Source organism: Mesocricetus auratus, unplaced genomic scaffold, assembly GCF_017639785.1.
Source record: "Mesocricetus auratus isolate SY011 unplaced genomic scaffold, BCM_Maur_2.0 Super-Scaffold_15014, whole genome shotgun sequence".
NCBI classification, from domain to species: domain Eukaryota; kingdom Metazoa; phylum Chordata; class Mammalia; order Rodentia; family Cricetidae; genus Mesocricetus; species Mesocricetus auratus.
In genome coordinates, this window is record NW_024429186.1 from 74,510,493 (window position 1) to 74,532,383 (window position 21,891).

General features: G+C 43.4%; 1 protein-coding gene across 1 annotated transcript in view; it reads right to left on the bottom strand.

The window, feature by feature from the left end:
- Positions 1–21,891, bottom strand: part of Dock4 (dedicator of cytokinesis 4) — a 370,554-nt gene that overhangs the window by 35,564 nt on the left and 313,099 nt on the right. The window contains 7 exon segments of the mRNA XM_040743206.1: positions 870–974; positions 2,690–2,776; positions 6,307–6,455; positions 13,225–13,318; positions 17,750–17,810; positions 18,603–18,698; positions 18,843–18,869. Of these exon segments, the coding sequence (XP_040599140.1) occupies positions 870–974; positions 2,690–2,776; positions 6,307–6,455; positions 13,225–13,318; positions 17,750–17,810; positions 18,603–18,698; positions 18,843–18,869 (619 nt within the window).

Below are 21,891 nucleotides of genomic sequence, written 5' to 3' on the forward strand. Positions count from 1 at the left end.
CTGGCTGGTCTTAGATTCTTGATCATCTTGACTGTACTTGAGTGCTGGAATTATAGCCACCCACAGTGGTTCTGTTTGTTTTTTAAGATAGGATCTCACTCTGAAGCCCAGGCTGGCCTAGGGCCCACCACACGGCCAAAGCTGATGGTAAAGTTGTGGCAATTCTCCTGCCTCAGCTTCCCAAGTGTTGGCATTGCATGATTCAGGTACCACACTTGGATCACAGATGGATTCAGCACTTCTCCCCAGCACCCTAAGGGTTAATGAACTCTTTCAACCAGTGTTTCAATACACGGAGGATGCTACGGACAGAGGTGTCCAATGAACATATATAAAATATAACATGGCCAAGTGTAAAGAGAGTATTTTATGTCTACCACACAAGGTCCGCAAATTCCCCTTTGTAGAAACAGTGTATACAGGCAATGCGTCAGATGTCTCCGCTGGGTGACATTTACCTTTTTACACAGTCATCAAAAAGGTCAAACCACACTTTTCTGTGGTTCTGGAAGTAAGATTTCTACTTGATGTGACTCTGGTATTTCCTACAGTCTACAACTCCAGGCCCCCTTATTGACTGCCTAATGCTAACTATGGAACTTGCACAGGGAACACAACCGTGAATGTCACACAAGGGAAGCTGTAATCACTGTTCCTAAAGTAAACTCAGAAACTGGTAGATTGTTTGACCTTGGGAAACTGTTCAAGACAAAATATTCTAGGCTCATGGTTTCATGAATTAAAAGGGTAAAAAAGGATGTCATCGCCTTTCGTGTTACTGATCATACAATGTCATTACTTTCTTAGTTTCCTTGATTGGAGGATCTGAGCCAGAAGGATTAAAGCCAACTAAGAAGTGTATTACTTACTCTTAAGAAAAATGGGAATTTTTTCCCATAAAATCCAACTCTGAAGAACTCAGGTTCCAGACGCTGCTGGTCCATGATTTTGTCATACAAGGAGGCTTCCATCATCTAGGAAAGCACAGAGGTAGTTTTGTGAATTCCATCCCACATTTCAGCCGGACTAGTAAAGGAATGGGACTTCCGATTCCCTTTTAAGTGTTTCTAGCAGGAGATCAGCAAACCAACTTTATAAATACATACTGAGTAAAAATTTCAGGCTTAGTAGGCTACATGGTGTCTCTGACATGCCTCAACTCCCCAGGACACAAGCAGAAGTTTACTGGCCCTTTAAAGGATCAAGGGTTTTACTACATGTTACTACCACAGCAGAAAATTTCAAAAAGCCCATCAAGGAAATGTTTACATAATCATAGATACAGGACAAGTAGAAATTAACATGAATAATTAGAAGCCAAGCCTTTTGGGAGAACGTCTGTGTGAGGTGTACTCACTTGCGGATCTGGTACTCCCTTGCACACATTAGTTCAGAACATGAGGCAGGTGCAATCTTGAACAGGCGGGATGGGGGTAAATCACCAACCTGAGCCAAGGGAGGTGCACGCGCCAAGTGCTGTCTAGGCTAAAAGCTCTTAAGTGTGGCTTTGACAATGTCCAAACTAGGTAGCAAACGAAGCTGTGGCTTCCCCTTTATGGTATCATCCCTGGGGCTTCCGGGGAAAGACTAATATTGTAGTTGAAGGCTTCGCCCTCCCCCAGTAACACACACCCCAGAGAGCAGTTGGTATGAAGTGCAGTGCTTGGGGTTTATAAAAATCTTAGTGACTACGGCACCCGAGGGCTCTCACTGGTAAACACTGTAACCTCACTTCTGTCTTATGGGTAGGATGCCAAGAAGAGCTGAACGGCAATGTTTGTATATAAAGCTGTGGGCCCTGCCAGCATCAGCACGATGAACTGAAGTTTAAAAATGAGATAATTTTTTTCCTTTAGTTCTCAAGCCAGGAGAAACACTGATGACCCACTGTCACGAAATACTATGACAAAAGTAGAGGCTTAGTTCCCAGGAGGAGAATAAGGTGCTTGTGGTGGCGCAGGGGACCTGGCAAGCTGTTGAAGGTTTACATTCTCATGTTTCCAATGGCAACCTCCAAAGTGGAAGGGAATATCATTATCTTGTCTTAGAAACCTAGATAACCTCAGCACGCATCAGGACCTTGAATACTACACCATGACACAAAATGCTTGTAACTTCCAAGAATAAAGACTGAACTTAAAAGCCAGGAGATACAAACAAATGACTCAGGAATACAGAACATTAAGATCCCTGCGTACCTGGTCCTAAAACCCCGGTTTAGCGAGGACAGGTTTCTGAAGGTGCAGAGAGAGTTCCTGCAGGCGTTGTCCCTAGTTTATCTTAGCGTGAGAGCCACCTAACCACTTCTATCATTTTATTTTGCAGATTGTGATGGTAAGCACTGCATATTGTCATAGAGATTTCTGTGTAATCGGGAAGCTCTTCAGTGTAGAGATTTCCCACAATAAACTTCAAATACTAATCCTGCATTAGATTGTGCATTTCAGATGTGGGACTTTAGAAACAGATTGAGGACTCTCTCTCTGTATGTTAAATAAAAGGACACACGGAGACCAATTTGGTATTTCTATACATAAGTAGCTGAGTATGCTTCAGGGAAAATAACTTATCTTAGAAAAAGTTTCTGCAAGGTGTATGAAGATGGTCACAGCATTGATCTCCTACAGCCCCCCTGGGACACTAATCAGAAGCTCACCACACCCGATTCCCAGTCACCCAGGTACTTTACCCTCATCTTGCTCAGGTTCCTGTAGTCATAGTAACTCTCATACTGCTCGGCAATCTTCCGGCACAAGATAATGCCATTCTCCCAACACTGTGGATCGACAGTAACATGAGAGTAAGCATCCATTGCATTTCTACACCTCTATCCAAAGGTCAGTGTATGGACGCATTTGGATCAGAAAGCCATACTCTCTAAGACTTTACAACAACCTAAAGTAGTGGCAATGCTATTTTCATCATGAAAATGACATGCGAGTAACATTTAACTTCTCAAGAATCTTCAGAAAGTTAGAGATGACAACTCCTCATAGCATTCACTCACACATGGTGTAAAAACAACATTTTCTTGTGTTGTGTCACAATCACACTCTGGAAACAACTATAGTTCACAATGGCCACACACAGGGGTGCACACAGATTCTCAGTGCTCAGAAGGGAATTACCATTGATTCCTACAGCCCATTAATTCAAGCATGGCACCCTGGACTCTGTGTGGCTAGCATGTACTTGCAAATTGTGAGGGCCATTAGGTTCTGGTTAGATTAGCATGTTATTTTCAGAAGAAGATCTTAAATTTTATCATCTAATATACTATCAAAAAGTTCTTCAAAAGCCTAGACCATCGGCATTGTGGCTTTAGGATCATACAGCCTTTGCCACCATTATTCAACTCATCTATTAGTACCTGAAATTCATATAGTTATGTCAGAATGGCTATGTTCTAATATGAATCTATGTATACAAAGGCAAATTTTGTATAGTTTCCACATGCCTCATAGTCATTAATAGTCTTTACATTTCTTTGGAGCATTTAATAAGTAAAAGCTATTTATACCCTATAGGTGCAGGATTGCGGGTAGTGGCTTACGACCCTGATATATAGTACAGACTTTTGGGGATGGGTCAGCTCTTGAGATTTTGAAATAGCACACTGATGAATCAGCCCTGGCGATCAATGGGGTGATGGACGCCACAGTCAGATCGCCTACAGAGACCCACACCCAGACAATATGCAGAGAGTGCCAGACCTAGGGACACTCGATCCTAAGTGGAATGTCTCCATCAGACCCCTCCCCCCAGGCCTCAGTGAACTAACTCTGCAGCAGAGGAGGCAGAGATCGTGTGAGAGTCAGGGGGGTGGAGAACACCAAGGAAACAGGGCCCTCCTAGTGCAGCAGGGCAGATGTACATACGAACCCACAGAGACCGATGCAGCATGCACTGGGCCTGCACGGATCTGTGTGAGGTGGGGTTCTAGAGCTGAAAGGAGAAGTGAACTCCTGCCCCCACCCCTAACCCAGAAGCCATCTCCCATTGATAACCACCGGCAAATGGGAATTTAGTTTTCTCCAAGGGAGTCTCACTGGGGAAACAAACTAGTCTCAAGGATGGACCCCATGCTCAGCAGTAGACGGTCAACTGAAAGCAAACTCAAAGATATCTTTGAAGGTTCCTTGTCTCGTAATGCTGTCTAAAGGGCTCCCCCTCCACAGTACTTTGACTGTGTGAAGGCATGCTGTGTTTGTTTATAGTGCATTTGTTTAACTATGTAAAGATGTGTTGCTTTTTCACCTTGCCTGCCTAACATACTTACTGGTCTAAGAAAAAGCTGAATGGCCAATAGCTAGGCAGTAGAGAGATGTGCGGGGCTGGTGGGCGGACAGAATAAGCAGTAAGGGGAATCTAGGCTTCATGAAGGGAGACTGAGGGAGATAGAGAAACAGACACCTTGGGACAGCCAGCCAGGCAGACAGGGAGGAGGCAGGAAACCAGGACATACAGAGTGAAAGACAGGTAAGAAGCTCCGAGGCATAACAAAGATGAAGAGAAACAGGTTAACATAAATTATAAAAGCTAGTGGGATAAGTCTAAGGTCAAGCATTCATAATTAAGTATCTGTGTGATGATTTGGGGCCTGGTGGTCTAAAAAAGCCTGCCCCTTTTCTTTCCTCTGTTTTAAAAAGTTATCTTTATGTTTTAACTTTATTCTCTCTCTCTCTCTCTCTCTCTCTCTCTCTCTCTCTCTCTCTCTCTCTCTCTCTCTCTCTCTCTGTCTCTCTGGTGTGTTTTTATGGGACTCATGAGTGTGTGAACAAGTGGGTCATTGCATCTACATCTGTTTCTTGCACCTTTTCTTATGCTCTTTTCCTTCTGTTTATTTGTTTTGTCCTATTCTGATGTGTGTATCTGTTTTTAGCATATTATATTATATTATATTATATTATATTAATATTCCCTTAGAAGCTTGTTTATTTTCTAGTGAGAGACAGAAAGGGGGTGTATGTGCAGGGTAAGGGAGGAGGGGAGGAGCCAGAGGGGCAGAGGGAAATTTCACAGCAGGAGGGAGCAAAGGCATTTACGTTGGTATTAGTGTAAGGTCCTGTCACTGAAGTTAGATAAATCGTAAAGGAGGACATGAGGAGCAATGTACTTTGCACCAAATGTTAGGCCTCCTAACTGCGTTCTACGGAGAACTGACAGCCACTTGTGGTATTTACCTCCCTGCTTAACCCTTGCAATTTGGAATAGATATATAAGGCCCCCAAGCTAAATTAACACGGGTGTCAGATTCATAGTCTTTAAAAAGGGTCCCAGCCCTTGACTAGGGTCAGGGATAAAAGGGACAGGAAGGAGTCTACACTAACTGCATTAAGTCAGTGAGGTGACCTCCAGCATTCCAAGCATTTCCAGCTACCCTAAGGGCTGCTACAGACCCCCTTCATTTGACCTTGAAGGTAAAGGTAAAGTAAGTGCGTCCTAATTTTTGGGAGCAGGTGGAGGGAGACTGTAGTTTTTCAGAGGACAAGTGGCAGATTGCTATAGTCTGAATGCTGTGTTTCTCTAAAATTCTGATGCTGAAATCTAAGCTCCTCACATATTAGGAGACAGGCCCCCAGCAGATGTCTAGTTAGGTCGTGAGAGACTTAGCGCCTTTAAAAATAGGTTTCTCGGAGTCAACTCCTCTTCTATCATGGGAAGACACGGAGAAGACACCACTCATGAGGAGTAGGTCTTTAGCACACTGATTCTCCTGAAATCTCGACCTTAGCCCTGCCAGCCTCCAAAACGGTGACAAAGAAGTAAATACATTTCTGTTGTTTATAAGCCACGCAGTGTGTGTGTGTTTGTGTGTGTGTGTGTGTGTGTGTGTGTGTGTGTGTGTGTGCGCGCGCGTGCGCGTGCACACACACACATACATATTACAACACATGTGGGAGTCAGAGGGTAAGTTGCAGGAGTCTCTTCCTTTCTTGTATCCTGTGATTCATGGAGACTGGACTCATCACTAGGCTTATCAGCAGTTGCCCCCAGCAAGTCAGCTCCCAGTCTGTATATTTTAGTATAGTAGCTGGAGCAGACTAAGTGCCACTACCTGATGGTCAGCGTTAGTCCAAAGGGTGATAAAGAGCTTGAGCACATGGGGATTTCCCAGAGGCCGCATTAAAACTATAGATTTCCCCAAGCCCACGACAGACCTACTTAATCAGAATATCGAGGGGCTGGTCCAGGAAACTTCGTTTTACCACGTTCTGGGTGCTTCTACCTAATACACTCTGCAGTGTGAGGACCCTGCTGGAGAAGAAATAGGAGTGAAGAACATGGGCTGTCAGTGCTACGTACCTTGCCTCTGTCAAAGTTCTGGATGATGGTGAGGTGCAGGTGCTCCTTGCGCTGCCATTCTGTTTGCATGGGGTAGGTCAGGAACTCCCTGAGGGGCCGATCGGACCATTCCAGCAGCTCATCATACAAGAGGAGGGTGTAGGCAGCCTCTGCATGTCAAGGAAGAGGACAGGAAGTCAGTCAGGACTCCAAACCATTTCCTTGCAATTAGAATTGGTTTCCGAAACTCAATGCTTATTTCAGAATTTCATGAGATAGCAGAAAAAAATGTCAGGAACACAAGAAGGAACAAGTTAGTGAATGGTGACTTCCCTTGGTGACAGCATCATCACAGATCTGGATTGAATCCTGGTGTTTCTATAGTTTTCTGTATCTCTCCTGTTTTTAGTTATCCTTGCTACAACACTCACATGATTTGGGTATGGTTAACCTGTTCAAGGAAGTCATGCTATAGCCAATTCAAAGACTTAGTGTGGACATGCCATTGTTTACAGGGACAATTCGTAAGTATGTCTCTTGGAGAGGAGGAAACTTCAAAAGTAAGCTAACTAACCAACCAACTAAGCAACTAACTACTAACTGTGCCAGCCAGTTTTATGACACTAGCCAGACTAATTTTGGAAGAGGAAACCCCAACTTAGAAGATGCTCCCACCAGATTGGCCTGTGGTCAGCAAGTCTTAGGAGCATTTATTGGTTGATAATTTGATGTGGGAGGGACCAACTCACTGTGTGGCCTTCCCTCAGTGAGTGTGACCAAGGCATGGCCTTCCCTGAGTGCATGGAACCAAGCCATGGCCTTCCCTCAGCGAGTGTGGCCAAGGCATGGCCTTCCCTGAGTGCATGGGACCAAGGCATGGCCTTCCCTGAGTCCGTGGGACCAAGCTGCTCTCCTGATAAACAAGCAGCTAAAATGATACATTTAGGTTTTGTGTATGTGTGTGTGTGGGGGGGGGTTGCTGCTAACCATCTGGTTGCTCCCATCATCTGGCTCCATTTAAGTAGAAATGGCTCAGCCATTGTAGTTTTTTTTTTAATAGTTTATTTATTTATTGTGTATACAGCCTTCTGCCTATATGCCAGCAGAGGGCACCAGATCTCATTCAAGGTAGTTGTGAACCACCATATGGTTGCTTGCTGGGAATTGAACTTAGGACCTCCGGAAGAGCAGTCAGTGCTCTTAACTGCTGAGCCATCTCTCCAGCCCCCGCCATTGTAGTTTTTAAGAAGCGTAGCTCCAGGGCTCCTGGACATCAGAGTTGAAGCCCTCAGCTTGAGAGGAATAGTGAGGTGTGTCTTGGTTCAGGGAGAGCCAGGCACAAAGTCCACAGTGTGCTTGCTGGCCTTCTTGTGGGGACTAAATGTGAGACGCACAGGGTTTTCACTGAGGGTGAAAACGGGTGGACACAGACACAGCTGAAAACAGTCTGCTATGTGCTCTGGCCGTGCCCAAGAATCAAGAGGTTGCCATGGCAGACTGCTCTGGCCGTGCCGGAACCATAAGCTCCCTTTAGGGATTGTGCTGCACTCCAAGAACTGTCTAGCTAACTGTGTTCCCTTCTTGGACCATGAGGATCTACACCAACTGGTGCTAGCGTCTGTTCCCTCAAGCCTGAGTAACTTCTTCTAGTGACATACACCCGGGGCCATTTCCCTTGTTTTCCCCAGTACTGGAGCCCTTGGAAGTCCCCCAGAGAACAACTGAGCTAGTCTCAGGACTAAGAGGCTAGGGGTATGCCCTTTTCACAGACACAGAGGGTCCTGGGAGTCAGACTCGCAGGAAGAGAGCAGGAGGAATGGAGAGGCAGTGTTGATGAGGCAGAGTGTTTCAGTTGGGAAGCTAAGGAAAGTTCTAGAAATCAATGGTGACATGCATAAACTGAACACTTGAAACTAGCTATGGTTGCCATTTGGTGGTGGTGTACAGTTTTAATCCCAGCACTCGGGAGGCAGAGGCAGGTAGATCTCTGTGAGTTCGAGGCCAGCCTGGTCTACAGAGTGAGTTCCAGGACAGCTAAAGCTATACACAGAGAAAACCTCTGTCTGGAAGAAAATAAAACAAAACAAAATCAAACAAACAGAAAAAGTTATGGTGGAAAAAGATTGTATGAATTTAAAAAATGTTTCTAGCCCCTCTGCTACTTCCCAATTATCTTCAGAAGGTCAGGTATAGGCAAGTGACACCTGGAAGTCTCAGAAAGTAGAGATGCTGACAGGTATGGAGAAATGACTGCTGGCACGGAGATGGCAAATCACAACCGCTTCAGAACGTGATTGGGAATGTGACGATTCACAGCTGAGGGACGCTAGCACGTTGAGAGCATCGCTTGACACGCTAATCAAGGGAAAGCACGGATACTTGGCACGTGTGACCCTCACGGCACCCTTTGTGACTGATCTTGGACAACGCAAAGTCCCAGCGTTTCAGTGCCTACGTTGTTCGGTGCACACACTTCTGTTCTTTGGGGGCTGATATGTACTGAAGAGGGATGGATTCCAAGGGACAATCTTAAAGAGTTTGAGATTCTAAACAGGAAGCACAGGAAGTACCACTGCACAGTTAACTACAGACCGCTCCATTATTCTGACAAGCGTACAGGGACGAAAGCAATACTCAAAGAGAAATAAGACGGGAGAATGGAGGTGAAGGAGGAATGCAAGGCAGCATTAGGGGAGGCTGTAGAGAGGTCGAATCACTTCTACAGGGAACCTCACTTTCTCAAGGACACACACACAAACGAGGACATAGGAGAGAAGAAACGAGTGAGATGACTCAGGAGGAACAGGTCAGGATGTACAAGCCCGGTGACCTGAGTCTGATTCTGTAACCTGCGTAACGATGGGGGAGAGAACTGATCCCAGAGAGTCTTCCTCTGTCCTCCGTCCTAGTGTGAGATGCACGCCCATACACACACACACACACATACACACACACACACACACACACACACACACACACAAGAAATAAATACACTAAGTAAGCTATCACATGGGAAGAGCACACGTTCTTACAATTTGGGGAACATGGAACTTTGAGTAAATGAAGAAAAAGCACCCATCTTTGGCATCTCAGATAAATTAGCAGAGAACCACAACACATCTGTGCAGATGTGGAGTAACTGTCCTCAGCTTTTTCTCTTAATTCTTATTCTATCATTTTAAAAAGTAAAACAGTCTACCATACTTCATTAGTCCCTTCATGATTCAGGAGTTATAGGCACTGAAGGAAAATCTTCATAGCAGGACTGAAAAATAAAATTGATGAGTGTACTCATCAGCGACGTATTTATTTAAGTCTCACATTCCTAGGTTCCCTTCTAAGAGTTGACTAAGGACAAGAACCATTAACTCTGTCCTCAAAGGACTCATCCTTAACTGGGAATTACCTATCCATCTACACATATGCACACAATCATATGTATGTATGTATATACACATATACGTAATGTAACATGTAACTAATAATAAAAACAATGTGCTAAGTGCTTTACAATTGAGAACATGAGGTTACAAAGATGGCCGGCTCAGTGGCTAAGAGTGTTTTGTGCTCTTCCAAAGGACCAAGCATTGGGTTCCGCACAGACCTATGGCAGTTCACATTTGCTGTGCCTCCAGCTTCAGAGAATCCAATATCTTCTTCTGGCCTCCTTGAGCATGCACACATATATGGCGTGCACACACAGACACAGACACAGACACAGACACAAACACACACAGACACACAGACACACACACACACACACCCCTCCTGAGAAAATAACAAAAGAGACTGCGGAAGAGATGGAAAGATCAGCCCATGGATAAATTGGTAGGTATGCAGCTGTGAGGAAACTTGAAGGATGAGAGCCCCAGGACAGGGTCTACTTCAAGGAGAAAGAATCCATAGACTTTAGGAATCAACTTGAGGGAGATTAAAAAGAACCCTGGTTAGAATCCAGGTCTCTAGGCTATAAACAGAAATGCTAATAGAGATAACAGAACCAGCTTTCAGCACTAGAGGCACATTAAAATTCTAGAACTGGTACCCAATGGATTTCTTTGCTTAAAAACTGAGGGAAGGGCCACAGTTCAAGAATTCCCTGGAAGAAAAGTGGGGTGAAGGCCTCGATTTGCCATTCTCAAACTCATGGAGAGGGTTCTGGTTAAGAGGACCAAGCACCTTCCGCTCTCTCTTTTCTGGTACGTACAATGAGCCACTTCAGCAGAATAAGAAGGCAATTCTTAGAGGATTCTGATAAGTAATTAAGGGCAAGTAGACCACACTGGAAGATTATCATAATGTACTAAGTTGCCTATTTTTATTTTCTGCCTTTTATGTCTCCTATCCCAGACTTTCTGCAAATGGGATCAGACAGTCACAGAGCTTTGCTTGTACAGGGCTGGAAAAGGGCTTCCTGTGGCATACAGCTCATACACTCTCTGTCTTCCTCCTCCTCTTCCAACCGCAGCTCCACAGCCAGAATCCTAAGAAATGGGAGTGCCTGGGCCATGGGAAGAGTGGAGAACTGGAGAGAAAAAGGAGCTCAAGAGAGATCTTTCACTTTGTGTATGACGTTTTGGACCGATCTCCACATATCTGTGGAGCAGACCACGACTAAGGTAAGCAGTGTACAATGGTATAGATCATAACCAAGGCCGCGATCTGAGTTGGGTGGCGCACATGCAGATAACTGGAATAGTGCAGAGGCCCTAAAAACCAGACATTACAACCACAACCCCCAGAAGTGGCACAGGACCTGAGGTTCAATCCTAACTGGACTGATTGCCAAAATTAAAAATATCAATTTTGACAGAATGCTGAATCTTGTAACATAATGTTCAAAAGGTCCAGGATGTAATCTAAAATTACTTGGCATTCAAGAAACCAGAGAACTAAATAACTATCCAAGGGAAAAGGCAATTAACAGATGCCAACCCGAAGATGACTCACAGTTTGGAATCTTAGACTATGAAGCAGCCATTGAAACCAGGCCCCACATAGTAAATGCGAACACTCCTGAACAACTGAAAAGATGATGAATCTTTGTATAGAAACTGAAGCAATGAGAAGAAAACAACAAAATGGAAATTTTAGAATGGAATATGATAATAACAAAATAAACATTTTATTGGAAAGGCTCAGTAGCTGAATGGAGATGACAGAAGAGAATTAGTCGTCTTGATATAGAGCAAAATTAACTACTTGGCCTACACCACAGGCCAAAGTAAAATTGAGGTAAAAATGACCAGAGACCAAATAGTCATTCCACAGCAATCCCAAAAGAAAGGACTGGCGTGTAAATATATCTTTAGAAAATAATGTCTAAAATGTTTCAAATCTGGTGAAATCTGGTGATCTATATGTTTATAGATCAGAAGAGTTCAGCAAACCTATACATGTTAAGCTTAAAGAAAACCACACCATGTATGTCATAATAAAACCACTGAAGACCAAATTCAAATTCTCAAAAGCATCCAGAAACCATTTTGCAATAGGTCAGTAAAATAACTATAACTTCTCACTAAAAAGCAGGGAGGCCAGGAGACAATGACAACACTTCTGAAGCAAGCATAAAAATAAAAGAACTATTCACTTAGACTCCAGGAAACATGCCCTTCAGGAGTGCGGGTATGCCCATCAAAGCCCCATGTGTTAAATATTGGACCTGGGTTCGAGAGATAGCTCAGGAGTTAAGAGTACTTGCTGCTCCTCCAGTGAGTCCCATTCCCGGCACTAACGTCAGCTGACCCTCGACCACGTGCAATTCCAGCTTCAAGGGATCTAACACCTTTTCTTGCTGCAGAGGGTACCTGCACATGTATGCTATGCACTCGCGCACACAAATACACATAAAACCTTCAAAGAAGAAGCTTGGCCCTTACTTATGTCAGTGCTACGGAGAGATGGCAGGGAACTGTGAGAGGTGAGGCTTGGTGGAAAGGTTTAGGCTATCAGGGGCACGCATGAAGAGCGTTTCGAGGATTCTTTTGCTTTCTCTCAAGTCATAGCCATACCACGAGTGGTTATGCTCTCCATGGACTCTCCCTGCCACCTCTCCAATCTACTTTGCCACAAGGCCAGAAACAACAGGGCCAACTAACAATACACCAAAGCTCCAAAACTCTGAACCAGGCAAACTTTCCTTCTCTTTAAGTTCGTTATTGTAGATAGTGTTTCAATGCCAAAGTGGCTAACACAAGAGGTGATAAAGATATTCTTAGATGAAGAAAAGTTTAAGAGAGCTCTTCACTATTCAATCTCTTAAAAGCATGGAATTTCTTCAGGACAAATAAAAATGGTAAGGGAAACTGAGAACTTTGTGAATGAAGAGTCATCCAAGTGGTCAGTCTGTTAGTAAACATAGTACGCCTAAAAATTCTTTAAGATCAGTATGCCCAGTCTGGGCGGTGGTGGCGCACGCCTTTAATCCCAGCACTCGGGAAGCAGAGGCAGGTGGATCTCTGTGAGTTCAAGACCAGCCAGATCTACAAGAGCTAGTCCCAGGACAGCCTCCAAAGTCACAGAGAAACCCTGTCTCGAAAAATCAAAAAAAAAAAAAAAAAACCAAAAACCAAAAAACATCAGTATGCATGCAAAGTGAAGATGATGGCAGTATTTGATGGAATTTCCAGTGAAGACAGACAGGCAGACAGACAGACACACACACACATGTACAGAATAGGGAACACCCAGAGATCTATATGGTTATAAAGATCCCATGTTTAGATTAAGACAGCAAAACACTAAGTATAAAGAGTTACGTATGTGCTTCATAATCCCAAGGCAATCTCTGAAAGATCATGCAAAGATAGAGTCAAAACTGCATTTTGATTTTAAAAGAGATCCTTTGTCTCTAGTCACAAAACGCAGAGGAGTTGTCGTGTTTAATGCATCAGTAGCTGGTTCTCTTTCCCCAGTCTGAGCGCTGAGCAGAATTACCTGTGAAGTTCTGTGCCTTGAGGTGCAGATCATAGAGTTTGTGGATGTAGCGGATGTACATCTCCTCCTTGTTGAGCTCAGTCTTGTAGAAGTTCTGTGGGAAAGAGCACAGACCTGGTGTTTGCTCAGCATTGAGGCCAACAAGTATTCCCTTTCACTGTGGCAAAGTTCTGTGTCTTCAAGGCCAGGGGCACTGATGCACATTTTCCCCTCAGAAGTATCTTTTTAATAATAAAATGAGGAGACTAAATGACAGCAACTGATTCTATCTGTCAATTATTGGATAAGATGGTAATTCTTGGGTTATAATCAATGATTTGAGTTTATCCTTTCATTTTCTTTTTCTTTTAAGGCAGAGTTTTGTATGTAGCCCATACTGGCCTAGAACTCACAAACTGACCCTCCTGCCGTAGGCTCCAAGACCCTGAAGAGCCCCTATATCCAGTGGTCTCTTGTTACTTTTCATTATTTGTTCTCAGATAAGCTGTCAACCGGGCAGTCAGCCTATTTAATTAAACTATCAAAATATGTAATAAATTACCTGTATATTCAATATACAGATTGCAGCAAGGATATTTTTGATTTCATATACATTTTTCTAAAGAAAGAAATACCTAGGACATAAAAGAAGATGTATACACAAGGCAAAGGGATTTTTCTTGCCAGCCATGGTGGCACACTCCTATAATCCCAGCAGAAGGTAGAGACAGAGGGACCTGTGAGTTAGAAGCCAGCATGGTCTACACAATGAGTTTCTGGACAACCAGAGCTACATACCCTGTTTCAAAAAAACAAGCAAAACAAAATAAAAAGTATTTTCCTCCCTTGGAAAATTGTATTGAAAGAATATATGAAAATGTTTGTTATAGTTAAGTTGAATTTCTAAGTTATGTTAATCTCTCTCTCTCTCTCTCTCTCTCTCTCTCTCTCTCTCTCTCTCTCTCTCTCTCTCTCTCTCTCTCTCTCTCTCTCTCTCTCTCTCTCTCTCTCTCTCTCTCTCTCTCTCTCTCTCTCTCTCTCTCTCTCTCTCTCTCTCTCTCTCTCTCTCTCTCTCTCTCTCTCTCTCTCTCTCTCTCTCTCTCTCTTTCTCTCTCTCTCTCTCTCTCTCTCTCTCTCTCTCTCTCTCTCTCTCTCTCTCTCTCTCTCTCTCTCTCTCTCTCTCTCTCTCTCTCTCTCTCTCTCTCTCTCTCTCTCTCTCTCTCTCTCTCTCTCTCTCTCTCTCTCTCTCTCTCTCTCTCTCTCTCTCTCTTTCTCTCTCTCTCTCTCTCTCTCTCTCTCTCTCTCTCTCTCTCTCTCTCTCTCTCTCTCTCTCTCTCTCTCTCTCTCTCTCTCTCTCTCTCTCTCTCTCTCTCTCTCTCTCTCTCTCTCTCTCTCTCTCTCTCTCTCTCTCTCTCTCTCTCTCTCTCCAGTGTTACTATGTAGCCCTGGCTGACCTGGAACTCATTATATAGACCAGGTTGGCCTCAAACTCCGAGAGATCCACCTGCCTCTGTCTCTCCAGTGCTAGGATTAAATCGTGTCTGGCAATTCTAATAAGTTTTAATGTTTCCAGTTTATGTTTAAAACATAAGGAGGTATCAAAAATTTTACTTCTGCTTGTTATCAAGGAATGCGCTTATTGAAAATACCAAATTAAATGATGAATTTTGTTTTACAAATCTGGATTTTATCAAGCTTTTCTAAACTATTTTACCAAGTTTTATCAAAAATCCAGTTCTGACTTACCTAAGCTACAGGGGAGCTATGAAAGCCCTGTTTCAGACACACAAGCTCAGCTACTACTTCTTGCTGTTTGGCCTGGTGCTATTCAGTATGTGAAAGGCACTGGCCAGCGCTGGCCGAGGAAAACTATTTAGTTAAAGAGTGACAGGTCTCTGAGACAGAAAATGCCAGGGATGCTATAGGTTTCTATAGCCGAAGAGCCAGGGTGTCTTATGTTGGAGGGGATAAACCTCGGGGCTGCGTCTGTACATTCACTGTCTGCCCGTTATCTGACTGGAGTCCATTCCTGAGCCCAAGGACTCTTGAGTACGCGGACACTGAGGTTGAGTTGAATGCATTATTACTTCCAACCCACACCATCTGCTCTCTCCTTGCCTTTCATTTCCTGTAGATCCTGGCATCCTTTAAAAAGACAAATAAACAATGCTACTCCAACCTCCCTCATTATCACCAAAATCATCTTAATTAGCAGGGATTGTACCATAAACACATCTCAGAGCCCCACAGCAGGTTTTCCATTATTAAAGGATGATTTGCTCTAATAGCTTTTCTGGTAAGGAGCTGTGTTCTCTGAGAACAAAAATAAGCGATCACTCTGGAAATGAATATTCCTCCTTAAGAAAAAAAAACAAAAGCCAACATCTCCCCAGCCGGCAGATGACAATCTCTCACATATGTCTGCTAAAAATCATAACACAAGAACAAAATAATAATTACAGTTCCTCCTGTTAGTCATGTCAGATCTTAGGCACTGCCACCAACTGCACACTGGAGCTAAGCTCGGCTTGCATACCAGCAGACACAGAGGCACCCTGAGCGGGGATCTGCTGCTGACCTCACGGAAAGGAGCAGTGAGGAGAACCGTATTGCTACCAGAAAACATCAAGAACTTTCCATATGGAGTAGGAGCTACAGAGATTAGCTTCAAAGTGATAGGTTTGGTTTTTTAATAAGTATTCTCGTGCTGGTTCAGAATTAGAACAGCGTTCAAAATGCTGGTGTTCTCTACTCAAAGCTCTCGGGATCGGCGTCGAGTGATTACCACGGGGCCTCTGACCTGTGAGGTTTCTGTCTTATTTCTGTTAGAAGACAAGAAGCAACACAGGGCAAAACATTCATTGTTGTCCCAAAGGAAAGGGCTTCTTCTGTTGGACAGGTTGTGGGGATGAACCTACGGGCTGCGTTCATTCGTTCACCCCGGAAGACAAGGCCCTTGGAGGAAAGGCGAGGATGACAGAACGGGGTTCCTCAGGACACATGCAGATGTTTTCTGTTGAGGCTGCTTATGAGCCTTTGGGGGGATAGCCTGGGCTGAGGATTCACACCGAAGCTCACAGAGCATGTGGTATACATTCAAGGCCACGGGAAAGGCAGAGGTCCCTGACTGTGATGGGAGATTGTCAAACAGCAGTGCGAACCTGGGAGGCTGACCAGAGCAAAGGGCTGACCAAGCTGAGAAAGGGCTGCGAGAGGGGAGGTAAGTAGCTAGCATAGTGGATGGGCTGGCGGCCGGGCCGCTGTGGGGTCTAAGGGGGAGATTATACAGGGACATCAGTGTGGACGTCAGTGACGCACCCTCAGAGCACGCTTAGGTCTCGCTATTTTTAGGGGCTGGTCACTGAGACAGAATGTGCCAGTTGATTAAAAGTGGCAAGGAAGAGGTGGGTGTGGTGAAGAGATAATGTCCTGAACTCAGAAGAGCAGTGCAGAAAAACAAAACAAAACAAAACAAAAACTGGGGGAACAGAAAGATGGTCAAGTGGAAGGTAGATATTTGAAAAGGGACTGAGAGGAATGAGCAAAAACAATTAAAAGAAACCAATGAGCAAAACAAAGTTTCATGCTGCAAGCCAGCTACAGCTGCAGAGGCTGAATTCAGGGTGTCGGGGCAAGAGTGCCAACAAGAGCACAGGTGTTTACCACAGACATCGAAGTTCACGAGTTCTTAGACACACAAGGAAAAGAAACCATGGCACCACAGGGGAGGAAGTTGCTCTTCAATTCCAAATGAGATGAAGGAAACTTATCGAAAGCATTAGTTTATCATTTAGTAAAATACCAAAATTAATGTCCAATGTGTGATTATTGTTTTGTAGTGAGATACCATTCTATTTAATAATAAGGAAGGTGACACTTTTTATAAATTTTGGTTGGTCCAGAGTAATTGTGGTTTAGACTGTTGTTCATATGTATATATAATACTTAATTTTACTACACAGAAACTTTTCCTGCATGATAAATTATAGGGTCATCTGGTTGTAATACAACTCTTGACAATAGTGTGATTATGAATTGAGTCTGCAGGGAGGCTGGTGAGTGGAACTTAAGTATATTAAACAGAAAACTTTTAGTGGTTAGAGGAGAGAGAGTTCAGTAATAGCTATATAATGCAGAATAAGTCTGTGAGGATGAGAAAACAGAGAGGAAATAGTCTACAGCGAAATCCAGGGACCTCCGTGTGGATATTGTGCTTTCCCTAGGAAAGCAGCTAGACTAAGTGGAGTAAGCCATCCAACAGGGGAGGACAGCACCCTCGGCCCCTCCGTGATACCGCTGACGTCTGTCCACCGCTACCAGGCAACACACAGCAGGAGAACTCTACAGTGGCCCACCCTGAGGACTGCTTTTCTGGGCTTCATCCAACCTAAAGCTCACTGTGTTCTTTTTAAAAACATTTTTATATTTTGGTAAAAAACATCCTGGGGAAGGGCACACATTCAAGATCACACGCACACACAAAAATTAGTACTTCTGCGAAGAACGGCAGGGTTAGGAGAAGGGAGAGCCCATCCCCGTTACTGACCAGAAGGCTAACTGTACAGCCAATCTTCTTGCCATCCACTTCCCCCATTTTCATGCAGTCCCTAAAAACAGAAAGCAAGAGTCACGCTCGGAACCTCCTTTCACGGAGAAAACATTGTTTGTTCTTTGGTGTCTTCTGTGGGGGTAGGTGAGGGGCTGCCAGAGACCAGATAGTGTGGATTCGGGGGAAGGCTGCTGGGCAGGAGGTCTCGAACCGGACTGGGAGCGGAAACTGACGTGAGCTGCAGGGTCTGCTGAGCTTCCTCTGTGGGACAAGGACTTTTACACCTATCTGTCTAGCCAGAGACCATGGGAAGGAGAGTGTGCTCTTCAAATAAGACAGAACCACCATGCACAGAATTGGAACAGCCTGCTCTAAAGACAAGTCGAGTGAAAATAAAAATAGAAATAAATTGCATTGGGGAACGGTAGCAGTGCGGAAGCCCCCCTTGAAAGAGCACAGCACATTAGTACAGCCCCTATTCCCGACCTCGCTCTAAACATGAAGTCTAGATCTTCATCCTAAAGTGTTTGGACCACTGACAATTGTTGAGTGGGCAAGTCTAAATACACAAAGATTTTTCTTTTCTGTCTTTCTATTGTTGAGGACAGTCAAGGACTCTGATAACTCTTTCAACTCAACAAGACTTTGAAAGACTTATCAAAAACAGAACTAAACAAACAAGGAAACAAACACCAAAGCCTGACTCAAACCCTGAACTAGCCGGCTTGAAGTCCAAGTGCTGATTAGCAAGTCTTTGAATGATTAACTCAAGTGGAATGCTAATTATAGTTCAGCTGCTTGAGTTTTTAACTAGAATGGAGCCTATATGGAATCTTAAGAGGCAGCTTACCTGTAATCTAGCAACCTCTCCATCAGCCGAGTGACAGTGGCAATTAATGAAACACCACTTTCCCTCCATGTTTCCCGCTCAATTTTCTTTAGTAGACTGGAAAAGAAAGAACCCAGGGCATCTTCAACATTTATTTTTATCAGTCACCATGACAACCATTTTACTTTCATCAGTACCTTAAATGCCTTAGCAACCACCGCAACATCTCACAAGTAGCACAATTTGCAAACAATGTCTTACCTAGGGTAGGGACCAAATAGTGGAATTCTAATCCAGGAAGCATTGACAAAGCAAATCGATTTTCAGATTATCCAAGTCATAAAACATGAACACATGCACATAATCATGCTTTCAAGTACACACAAGCACCTCACAGCTCAAAGACACATTTTCCCTAGGTTTTCTGCTGTGCTGCGGAGACTGGTGCCTTGCCACATTAAATAACAGCGCGGAAGCAAACACAGGAGTCCCTCCAAGTTTTCTTCTCAGTAGAGAGCTTGCTTTAGTCCCATAAAAATGTTTTCCTACCTCTCAGTGGAATGCATCTTCACCCAAGCAATTTTGCTGCAATGCTACTGCTACAGGAAAATCCTTGTGCAGGCGGTATGACGTTTTGCGTTCTTCTCCCTTCACTCACCATTTGCCCACTCAATACATATTGTACTATCTGTGCACTCACTCAACGGCTTCATTCACTTTGTCATTAATCACAGAGGGTTTTCTAAGTGGTTGTTGCAGCAGATTGATGACGAACGCCCGTGCCACATCTCTCCTCCTACATTTTCCTAATCCTAAACACCTTGGAGCAGAGGCACTATGTCAACACAAACAGTCATCATGATGAGGACCTGTTTTGTTTTCACTCCTCGCTGCAAATTAAGGCAGTACTTGGTAAAGGCTTCCCAACTGATCTTTCCCCAAATATAAAAGAACGGAGCGTGGTGCTATCAGCATACTTCCTTAGCCCTCTCATTTCGGTGATCAGCATTTCTGTCCAAAATCTTTATTAAAAAAAAAGGAACACACACTCTCTCTCTCTCTCTCTCTCTCTCTCTCTCTGTGTGTTATGTGTGTACATTGCTTTATGTACAATGTAAGTATCTCATATCTGTACTTAGTTGAAAAAAACAGGAAAGGGGAAACTATTTTGGTAAATATTTATTTCATATGTGGCTATATTCCCTTCCAATTTTCTTTGAATCCCCACTTTTTTTTCTTGCTAGTATCATCCAAGTTCCCAGCGTCTGTCTTTTCTCCATGTTTGTTACACGGTATGTTTTCTTGACTGATTTTAAACTGTAATCTAGACTAAGAGTGGGTTGTTCAGAGAGGGACTACACCTGGAAGGTGTGAGGCTTGCCCTGACTGATCGCCAGAAGAGGCCTCTTAGTCTGTTTAGACGTATTTTCACTTACAACCTCTCAACAGCACCTGTTTAGAGTACAACTGACAAACAGGTATTGAACCAAGTCCTCACATCCTGCAAAATCATGCAGGATGCTACAGAAACTTCTCCAAGTGACAGCCCACACCTCACACACTCAGAGGCTAAAACACAAGTAACTCAAGTTAAGTAACATTTCTAAAAATACGCAGAGGCTTTATTTCTGACTGTCATTAGTTTGCAGCTTCCTGATGGAGTCGGAAATCAGAGCCACACCACCCTGCAGGAGAGGTACTGCTCTGCACCCCATGCTCCCTTCAGTGACTCAGGACCAAATGTCAGGACCACGTCTAGAGTCTCTCTCATCTGCATCCTTGGCCAGGCTTACTCCTTCATTTGAGAACCTCTCTGCCTTCCAGCTCACCCGACACAATCTGAGGAGGCTATTAGCATAGGAAACAGTCTTTCCAGATAACTTGGGTCAAACTGGTTTTTTTTCTCTTGCTCTGTACCCGGGTTCTTGTACTGGTCTCCTGGTCTGCAGTCATGCTGGGAGTAGTCAGAAACCTTGTCTCATTAGTAAGGGACAGTTTCTCACACAGCTTTTCTGGATTTTGCAATGGGACTCTTCCATCAAATGGAGAACAGTTCGGTGACCTTGCTCACCATGAAGGAAATGGGGCTGGATAGTGGTAGTTTGATTTTCAATCTGTCTTTCTATATCATACGAGGATAGGCTGAGAAAGATTGTTCTGAAATATACACTCTTCTTTAACAACCCAAACAGCGCAGATTTGAGTATCTGAGGCATGGTGTTATAGAACTAGTCTCTCACCTCCCGGTACTGACGGAACATGCAATCATTGGGTAAGGTCTTTGGAATAATACGGAGTTCTGTTTGGTTGAATGGAAGCAGTGGGTGTCTTCTAGGCCTTCATCTTCTCAACCAATTTTTATATATAAATTCAGAACAAATGAGAATCTGTTCCATAACAGCACTCCTTCCTAATTCATAATGTGTGTAGCAACTCGTTGTGACTACACTAACTCATTGTGATTGTTAGTGCAAAAATAAACGGATTTCATTGTTTCTTGAAATACACTCACATTTTCACTTTCCTTTCTGGCACCAGGTAGTAATGTTACTTCGTTGTCACTTTAAATTTGCTTTACTCCCAGTATGCTGACTATAAAAGCACTAAAGAAAAAATATTCATAGCTTTTAAAAATTCTATTTATTTTTGTTATATTATTTATTAATATATTGTAGTAATATGTTAAAAATCAACAAAAGAATAAAAACTTCCATGGAATGAATCAGGTCCCTTAAAATACCCCTGATTATAGAGGCTTAATATCTTAACTATTACTTTGATTCTAATGTCAAGGTACATCTTCTGGTTCAAAGTCATATTTATATAAAATCAATCCAAATTGCAAACTATCAGACCCTGACTAAAGTAAATGAGAGGCATTAAAGAAAGCGAGCATGCATTTATTAATGTTACGAATTCACTATAAATAATTAATCGCAAATCTCAAGGGGTACATTCCACTGAGGGCGTGCGTATTTTTGTATTTTAGCTCTTTGTTCTAACCAAGGACTAGTAACTGAAATGGAAGCATTTTTCAAAGGCAATTTATTATGTTGGATGAGGTTTTAATCAGAATTCTTGCTAAACTCCAGCTGTCATGAAAGACAGACACTTTGTGCACAAGAATGAACGAGGGCTTGGTGAATAATTAGTAAAAGTTTTGGCTTAATTGCAGTATCAAAAGAAAATGGCATTCAGGGTTCAGAATGTATTTTGTCATTCATCAGCACAATGTGAAATCTCTGGGGGCCCTTCCTGGATTTTTTCCCTTTCTATATAGTTTCCATGAAACTTCAAGAATGATTCTGAG